Source organism: Rhagoletis zephyria, unplaced genomic scaffold (assembly GCF_001687245.7).
Source record: "Rhagoletis zephyria isolate East Lansing unplaced genomic scaffold, Rhagoletis_zephyria_1.1 Rzeph_scaffold_04477, whole genome shotgun sequence".
NCBI lineage: Eukaryota > Metazoa > Arthropoda > Insecta > Diptera > Tephritidae > Rhagoletis > Rhagoletis zephyria.
Window position 1 is genome coordinate 22,641 of NW_016161560.1, and position 10,088 is coordinate 32,728.

At 37.5% G+C, this 10,088-nt stretch overlaps 1 protein-coding gene across 1 annotated transcript in view; it reads left to right on the forward strand.

Moving 5' to 3' along the window:
- The first annotated feature begins 1,412 nt into the window (after positions 1–1,412).
- Positions 1,413–10,088, forward strand: part of LOC108370783 (Dpp target gene) — a 21,051-nt gene continuing 12,375 nt past the window's right edge. Inside the window, 1 exon segment of the mRNA XM_017626186.1 lies at positions 1,413–2,358. Coding sequence (XP_017481675.1) covers positions 2,205–2,358 — 154 coding nt within the window. The 5' untranslated portion in view covers positions 1,413–2,204.

Consider the following 10,088-nt stretch of genomic DNA (forward strand, 5'->3'; position numbering starts at 1 on the left):
CTTATCCCACTGCCATATGAATGTAATCTAGGAATAGAAAAATTATTAGTGGTGACATTTTGCCTACCGGAAGGTAGAAGTTCTCGTCAGAACAGGACTTGTCCCCGTGCTATGCGAATAATTCGCCAAAGATTGTCAATACAGTTTATATAACTCGCATAATTCCTTCCTTTTTAACGCCGTCGGATGTTCATTTCATTCAATTTCATACATTTATCGTTATCGTCTGACTTCAGTTGCTTGAAAATGCAAGCGCTGGTCTAGCACAATCTGTCATAATAAATATATAAAAGTTCACTTTAGAAAATAATTTGGCGTCAATGCAGACAGACGATAAGGCAAATTCCCACCAAGAATGGCGAAAATTCGTTCCACAATCCATCATACCATATGAAACCCCTGGCATATTATCCCTTAAACGTCCTGAGCATTGACAGAACCTCAATCAGGATCTCTTTTCGAATGGCATTTGGTAGAAAAACGATTTGTGAAGTGCAACTTTTTAGGCGACTTTGGAGATGTTTGCCCTAATGTACTTTGAATACAAAAATGCAATGCACATTGCAACTATGTACACAAATAACCGCATATTAATGTATTGACTCTCGACACATACCAACAACGCATACTTACATACATATGTACATTAAGGTGGTGGATATTTTTTTTCAGCCACCCGGTAGAATTTAAAAATATCGAAAACAAGGAGGCGCGTATTTTTTTAAATTTGAAATTGGACAATATTTAACCGCGCCGCTTAAAAATAAATATTTTTTCATTTTCAATAAATTAAGTTATTATGCATTTAATTGGATCAAAAAATATTTATTTTTATGCGGCACGATTCAATATTATACTTTGCCTGATCGTGGCAGCGGGAATATATCAAAACGTCGATTTTCCTGTGTATTTTTGGACCACCCTAATGCATACATATGTATAACGATCAGGCAAAGACAGAAGGAGCGCGATCAAGAGTACGCCGCTCAACGCTGCGGGATTGGGAAGAAAGCAAACGATACCCGTATGATTCCACAGCAGACGACGTACGACGTCAACAAACCCGCACAACCGACTCAGGCAAGTCAGAGGCCGATTTGGGCATAGGCGGTGGCGGCGACGACGGCGATGGTGATTGTTGAAGATCGAGGACAAAAAAAGAAAGAAAAGAAGACAATGCCATTGAGTACCTATACATACGACGTACATATGCATGTTTGTATGTACACAATGCACATTGCCGGTACCGGATCGAGGATTGCAGCCGAATGGCGGGACAAGGAGTAAGCAGTTATTGCTGATGAGTTTTATGTTGGCCGACGACTTAGAGTGTATGTATGGATGTACGTAAATACTTATGTATATGGCTATGTAGTGGTTCTCAATGTTGAGGAAAAGTGGATTTGAGTTCTCCAAATCAGTTTCAGTTTCAGTTCTTCACGTGTATTGGACGCGAACGGTTCAAGAAGAGACCATCGTTAGTTTTTCAACCACAAGTTTAGGAAAAGAAGACACAGCAATAGATATAGAAATACTCGTATCTAGAACAGATTTGGTTAGAAGTAAAATATGTACAAGTGCTTAAAGTTGGAGTGGCAAAGGTGTTTGTAGCCACATACGGTGCGGATACATACCTACATACATACTTTATATGCGGTAGAGTGTCTGACTTTCGCGGAATTTATGTGTTTGTTAATGCCCTGTCCAGGTGCATAAAGAGTGATTAGTAAAAACTAATTAGTAAAAACTAAGTTCATGCAATGGTTTCTGGGCAATCGCCCAACGTGAAATATTATTACTGAAAAGTTCGATGTAATTTGTGCTTTGAAAAAACTTTAAGTAATTACTTTTTTCTTCACTTCAACGCCGTTTATTTTTTCTCTAACGCACACGGTTGCATCTTCATTTGTTGCTGTTGCTTCCTCCTATAAGCTTTTCCGTCCCCGAATGCGATCGGTTATTGTTGCAGTGGCAGCAAGACAAGTAACAAGACTTTATTGACTCAGGGGCGCTGTCAAAACACAGAAGAAACAACAACAAAAAATAAATAAATAACACAAACCAATCAACTACCGGCCATAATGACGAGAGCTAACAAAACAACAAAGTTAAGCCACCAGAAACAAACTAAGAAATTCAGCTGCGACAACAAGTTTTATACAAACATCGACAGCAAAACATCATGGTGGCTTCGCAGCGAAGACATGAATGGCACCAACGATAATTGCAGCTGCCACAAAGAAAGACGTTGCAACAGGTTAACCTGTTGTCGCTATGACACCACCGGCTCCAGATTCAAAAGCAGCAATCGCGAAGGTTGGCAACTGTATGTCTTGATGGTTGTTCTGTGGATAGTAGGTAAGTTGTTAGTAGTCATCCACTCCATCAACGATAGTACCAAGTATGTATGTACATGCCAATAAAATTGCTACAGGCATTTGCAGCGTTAACGTAGACATCTCTAAACATGCTAGTCGCATCAACAACACTGCTGGTGTTTGGTGCTTCACTTCCATTTGCAAATTCATCTCGATCAGCTTGGACTGCTAACTGGTCGCTCGCCTTGCTGCTCTGCCTCTTGTCCTATCATTTTTGCAACTTCGCGTAGGCCACTTATTTCAATAAGCTGTCTGCCACTCTTTGTTGACTCTTAATAACCAATTTCCAAAGTAGCGTGCGTAATTGACCTACGTTTCACTTAGATCTGATTTTCTCTGACAGTTCGAAAAATTCAAATTGAAAGCCATCAATCGACCGAAATTTTAATAGCGCGGTTTTCAGCCCAGTCTTTGGTATTGCTGTAATAGATCGCTGGGAAGGTTGTAGGCTTTGAACCATTTCCCTACCTCAGATCCCTTTCTTGCGCACTCGTCCGCAAGTGCTTCGTGCCACGGTGCTTCGGAACGCAGTAAAAGTTAGGTTAGGTAAGCACAGAAACCATTAAGGTCCATAGCGTTGGCAAATAAACTACGAACACTTCGGACAGCTAATCCATACGTATCAGGAGCAATACTGAAGAAAATCGCGGTCCTCTTGGCAAACTGGTACACAAACTTGTCGGCGACTTCCAGATTAGGTAGAAAACCTACTCCCAGTAGACTAACCCGCATGCTGTGTCTGCTAAGGGCAAGAAACTCGCAGTGGATATGCTCCACTGTCTTGTCTTTCGTTGTACTGGTCGAGTTCCTATTTAATCACCTCCTCTTATGGCACAGTTTCCGCCAAATTACCCTCTTTGGTAAGTCTGTCGGCTTACTCGTTGCTCCCGATGCCGGAGGACCTGCTCCATTTATAAGATTGCCGCTCCTACGCCCTTCTCCATCTTAGATCCGTCTGTATAGACATTCATCGAGCTAGCAGTCCTAAGCTTTCGCGCCAGCTTGATATCTCTATAGTCGTTTCGAAGGTCGGTTCAAAGTGCAGATACGGTGTCACATAGTCAATCTGTCCCAGTAAACTTGACGCTATACTATTGTGACCGTAGGACCTGCACGCAAACTGATCCGTAGCATAAGGCCAGACAGAAGTTTTTTAACGCTTTATTCTTCCCCGATAGGTTGGTTAGCAAGAGATGTAACACGGTATAAAGTGCTGCCGTCAGTGTAGTCCTAAATGCTAATCTTTAAGAAATGTTTTCTTCTCCACTGCTGTCCACCAAAATAATACCTCATCGAGCAATATCGGCCTGACTATTGCCGTGAAGATCCATTGAGAAAGAGAAGGTGACAAGCCCCAGGTGCAGCCCAGCATCTTTTTGCATGCAAAGAATGATGCGCCGGCCTTCTTCGCCCTCTCTTCCACATTGAGGCGCCATGACAGCTTACTATCGAGTATTATTTCCAGGTACTTGACGCTTTGCTTCACCTGGAGGGTCACCCCATCCAGCTAAGACTTAGACAACTTCGTAACGTTGTATTTACTGTTGAAGAGTACTAGATCTGACTTTTCTGCGTTGACACTAAGCCCAATTTTAGTTTCACAGAGATGTGTCACCCATAGTGCTTGGCTTATAAGTGAGATGAGTGTAGACAGACTCGTTCCGCTTACTAGGAAACAAATATCATTAGTAAATGCAGTAAATTCGGAAGGTCCTCCCTCCATTTTCTTCAGTATCCTGCTAACCACCAGCGACCAAAATAGCGGTTATTATACGCCCCTTGGGCGAACCCCTGTTAGCCGGTTTGGTGTTCTAATGCCTACCCCACAGTGCCGAAACACTTCAGCAGCTCAACATACTGCCTATGCAGTTCGATAAAACGGGATGAACCCCTATCGTCCGTCAGACAAGGGTGTTGCCAGTTGTCACTCTGACAAAATTGTCGCGAGATCAGCGACAGAACTAAATACATACTTAGCTCACAAACTAAGTCTTTAATATCAATATCTTGAGATTTTAATTTCGTCGAGGGCTCGGCTAAACCATATCTTTGTGCCACGCTTGGAGCTTGTTGCTGGTTCTCAAATAAAAGAAGCTCTAGAAATGTTTCGGAATTGTAGCTCTAAACAGTAAGAAGATGAAACATCGTCTAGTATCGAACGACCCGAAGATGATCTTCCCAATGATGGTATTGTTCATCATTTTGCACAGCCGTATTAGGATTGCGGGAATACCAAGCTGTTTAAACTATCGCGGCGAATATGCAACTTTTTTTTGCTATCGTAGGCGCCTTAAAATAGTCGAGATGGTGAGTTTCTTCACACGTGTCCCACCAATATTGGACGCACGGTGATTACCTGGTTTATTTTGGATTAACAAGTTCTAAAGCCACACTTATAAGGTCCTTTCGGATCGTTGACGGCGGGCTTTAGTGTTGTACACACAATAAGCTCGATAAAATCTCATAGCGGTGCTCAAAAGGCTAGTCCCACATTAGTTCGCGCATATGGCGGGGTTGCCTTGCCGGTGAATTGAGCTGATTATACTTAAGTCGTCAGGCGTGCGTTCATCCGACCATATGCTGTATGAGAGTTTATGCCAAACTTCGATAGTTCAAATGCCAGTCCGTCTTAGTTTGGAGCTCGGGGTCAACTTCTTTCCTTACTTCAGTGCTTTTATCATTTAATTGGGTTGACAATTTTCCCTCCATAATTTAATCGCGTTCTGGCCATCACTCACCAGCTCATCCTGATTGTTCTCACAGGAATTCGACCTAAATTTGAGAGCTACGGCAAGTTGCCTAACTTTTTTAATAGCTTCGGGCATTGTTCCTGCCGGCCAGCGTTTCAGACTTTTCGCACTCACGAGTTTTTCGGCCACTATCCTAATTTTTCGGAAAACATGTCTCGCTTCAACATTTGGCCCTCTGTATCGATTTCACATACGTATATATGTAGCTCTGGTTGCACTCGATTGCAGTGTAACCCTGTAAGCTGAATCTTTTTGCTCTTCAACGGCGTGATACTTCTTGTTGTACATGGCGTTCTTTTGTGCTCGCTGAAATTCGACTTCTTCTCCGACTGCGGAAGATGTGGTCTCATTGCCTGCATATACATATATTGTTGAAGAGTGCTCTCAGAGAGTAAATTCTAGAGAAGTTGATCTCATTTCTACTAAACTGATCTTTCTTTCACACAACGGAATACATATTTGTATATGCAGGTATGTCCTTACTTTTTTGTAGTAAATTTAAGATTAATCTCTCTTGTCGATGCACAAAAATTGCTATTTAATTACTCGTTTAGTATGTACTTAGTTAATTTGCAATAAATAAAGTTTTAAAATGGCAGATGGCTATCGCACTTCTACAGCTTACTAAAAGTCAAATAAGTTATCAAAACTTTAGGTAAACGATTGATAATAGCCGACTACTAAATTTTTATACATTTTTAATTATAGGTTAGCTACTTAATTAATAGTATTTTGATTAGTAAAAGCTCCTCGGCATTATGAAGCTTCGAATATTAATGGTAACACTTGGTGTATGTATGTGTGTATATTAGGGTGTCAGAATCAAAAAAGTTGCGAGTTCTCCACCGAAGTTATTAAGTTTATTGTATTCTAAAACTTCCGCCTAAATATTTCGTGAACATTTTAAGATTTACGTGAGCTGCTCTGATATCGAATTTAGTTAACTTATACACAAGTTATATGAACTATCCCAATATACATGGCAAACGAAAGAGTGCCAAGTAAGCTTGAATTTGGACACTAAGAAGATTTCTGAGGTTTTGGAAGAGAGTTGCCACCTGTTTAAAGGGAGATAAATTGAAATTATTTAATAAGTTAAATGAATTATTGATATATGGGTATCACTCGAAGGAGGGCTTGAAAAATCTTTATTTCTGAACTATATTTAGCAGGGTTGCCGGATATTTAAAAATTCAAATTCAACTTAATTCATCAGTTTTAAAATTTTGTATTGCAATGTCAAATGGAGGAGAATTAACAAGGTTTCAGCTTCAAAATACTTTTGAAGAGGGCTGCCACCTGTTTGAAAGTACTAATTGAATTAACTAATACAAAAATTATGTGAAGAGAGTTGCCGCTTGTTTAAAAAGTTACATTCTAGTCATTCAATAAGTTAAATGAATTATTAAAAGATGGGTATCAATATAAAGGGTTTGAAAATATTTATTTCCGAAAGAAATTAAGAATGTTTTAGTATGAAAATATTTTAAAAAGGGTTGCCATCTGTTAACTATCACACAAGATGTATGAAATATTGGGTGTCAAATGAAGGGGTGTTAAGAAATTTTAGTTTAGACATTCAGAATGTTTTTGATAGTATTTTCAGGGGGTTGCCACCTGTTTAAAAAGTTAAACTTAAATTATTTAATAAGTAAAATGAATTATTAAAGGATGGATATCAATCAAAATGGGCTTGAAAACTCTTTATTTCTGACCTTTATTTAAGAGGGCTGCCACGTGTTTGAGCAATCAAATTTAACTTAGTTCATCAGTTTATTGAAATAGATGTGTATCATAATGTTAGGCGAAAGAGATTTTAGAAGATTTTAGTTTGAAACAACTTTTGAAAAGGGTTTCCACCTGTTTGAATAGTCGAATTTAGTTACATAACTTATACAAAAGATTTATGAAATATTAACCGAAAGAGATCTATGAAAGCTTTAGTTTAAAATATCTTTGATACTAACTAAGTATATGTGTATATTATACGAAAAGGCATTTTTTTGTGATAGTCATTTCATTTCCACCGTCCTTCAAGTTTCCAAAAGCGAAAGGTCTTAGCCTGTAGAAGTGCGATAAGGGTTTATTTTAAAACATGGCCATCAAGCAAAAAAATTCGGTATCAAATACAACAACAAAATATAAATAAAGTGAGCGTTTTTTACCATGTAAATATCTCGTTGTTGTATGTTTGCAAGTTATGCAATCCGTGGAACGGCTTTGCAAGATTTTGATAATACTCTATTATAAATATAAACTAAAGTGGACCACGGCTGCAGGCTTTCGAAATACATATTGTGACCCCGCGCCACCTATCGGCTAATCGGAGTTATTTCCTTCCGTAAAACATTCCAAATATTAACAAAGTTTGAATTTTCGAGTCTCTCGCTCATTAGAAAGTTGGTTAAAAAGNATGAGAGAGCTAATGAATTGGCGAAGGCAGGAGGTTATTTGGATGAATCCGACGCCGTGAGGTTGGGTTGCCCGCTTGGGATAATCAAAATTCCTTGGACTGGCTAAAAACAGGGGTGTCTAGATGTACAGACTTGCAAGATATCCACCTATCCTACATATCTAAAGGAATATACTTCTTGGTTTCGTAGGTGTTTAGATCGGCAAAGCCAAATTTTCTTGTACCACTGAGAACTCTGCGTAACTTCAATTCCTTCTATCCAGCTAAAATCTGGATTAATTATGCAAGGACATTGTATTCTGTCTGCCTTGGTTTCTCATTATCCAAAGATTCTTTTCTTTCCCTGATATATTCTGAATTTTGAAACATTATAGTATTTTGTTATTTTTCTATTTGTAAATCTGTTTTTGTTAATTTTTTCATAATCTGCTTCGATTGTAAATCCTCGCTTTAAGTAGTCAGTAGGAACTTTTTTCATTGGCTTTATGGAAATAAATAAAATATTTGTTGCTGCTTTTCCTTTTAATGTAGAAGGGTTTCGGATGATGTGGCTTGAGGTTCCTATTCTTGCGGATTATTTGGATATTGCCAATTCTAGCCTTAAACAATTTTTAATAAAAAATGGCTCTTTAAGAATTATTTTTTGACATTTATTTAAATACTCCTTAAATAACCGTTATTTCTGACTTTTAATTTATAAATCCAAAAACAGTTATTTTTAAACCAAATAACAGTTATATTTGATTTTTAATTTATATGTCTCAGATAACAGTTATCGAAGACTTTTATTTATAAAAGTCATAAATAAAAATCAGTCACTGACCTTCTCAATCGAACACCAGCGGTCATTCGAATATTCGACAGCCAGCGGTTATTCGACGGTGAACGATTATTCCAATACCACTATTCGAAATTTCAAACTTTGTTCAAAAATTATAAAAATTCAACAGACTTTACCAATTATACCCGAAAGTTTGAAACTTTTTGCTCAGAATTTTTAGAAAAATTTTAGGTAAGCAACTTTATAGCAAATAAAATATTAGTGCGAGTTTTAAGACGAGAAAAAATCTTGTTGATTTTTAATATTTTTTTTTCAGCTGAAAGTATTGTGCATTTTCTTCCAAATAATTGAATTTTTTTTATATGGAATGTCTAGCATCGTCTGCAGAAAAACATATTAAAAATTAACGCGATTTTCTTGCGTCTTCAAATGTGTACTTTGACCTCCAAAAATTTAATGCATACTAAAACTGCAGCCCTAACTGCATATCTAAAAATTTTCTAGCAATTCTGAATAAAAGGTTTGAAATTTTTTGGTGTCATTGGTAAAGTTGGTTGATTTGTTTATGGTTTTTGTACAAAGTTTGAAATGTCAATTTTTATGTTGATGAATTATAATGAGCTAGACCTTTTGTAAAAAAATAATAAACTGGTCAAAGTGTTACTTAGCTTAATCAGCTGATCACAAGGGGACATACTACATGTAAATATATACCTACATATAAAATTCATATACATACATCTGGAAATATTTTTTACGAACATTTTCCGCATTCGTATGCTCATAGGCAATTCAATAAATTGGTACTGCAGACATGCCCCAAATTGACAGTGACTCTTTGCGGTTCAATAACGGCTACCGATTTCCTACGCCACTTTAGCATGTTAACATAATTTTACTCTTTTTCCCATACGGAGTATTAATATTAATTCGTTTCTTTCATTATCACCTCGCCACATTCAAGGCGTTTTTCGAGTGAGCATTACGAGGCGAAATGTCACGGGCACGCAAAACGTGGCCACGTGCTGAATGAATTTTGAAATTCAATGTTGAAGATGCCTGCGGAACATAAAAATTTAATTACATTTTCCCCGGTTCATATGCGTGCATGTACTACGATAGTATGTGGAGGAAAACATATAGGAAATGAATGATCGTTACGTTTACGCACAACAACAACGCATGCGTCTACCCAGATCTTCCGCCTTGCATGTAGCCACAAAACGGCGGACTAAGTAAATGTGTTTCCCATAAGTCATTTTGTTAAAAATTATGGATATACTAGCTTTGTAAGCGGCAATCGGTTATTTTTTTTTTTTAATTTTTTTACAAGAATTTATGTAGTCATTCGCGTAGATAATGTGAAATGCATAAATAAGAAAGTAGAGTTTCATGAAATTGAAAAAAAAAACAGGAAGATTTATACAAGGAAGTCGGAGTTATCGTCAAGTTCTTCGTAATGAATGCTCCGTAGCGAACTCCCTCAGAATGTAGGCGATTAAGAGTACACTTACATATATACATACATATTGTTGCATTGTATTTACTATATAAATGGGCATACTGTTACTACTGAAGTCAAGCAAATAAATACAAATTAAAGATTATATTTCTAGACAAAAACAGAAAGTAAATGAATGACAGCCGATAAGAATTGTACGCACAAACTTGATATAATATGAATAAGCATTCTGTAACTATATGTATGTTTGTACATATGTATATTAGGGTAACTCACCAGAAAAATTGCCGCTTCACCTAACAAA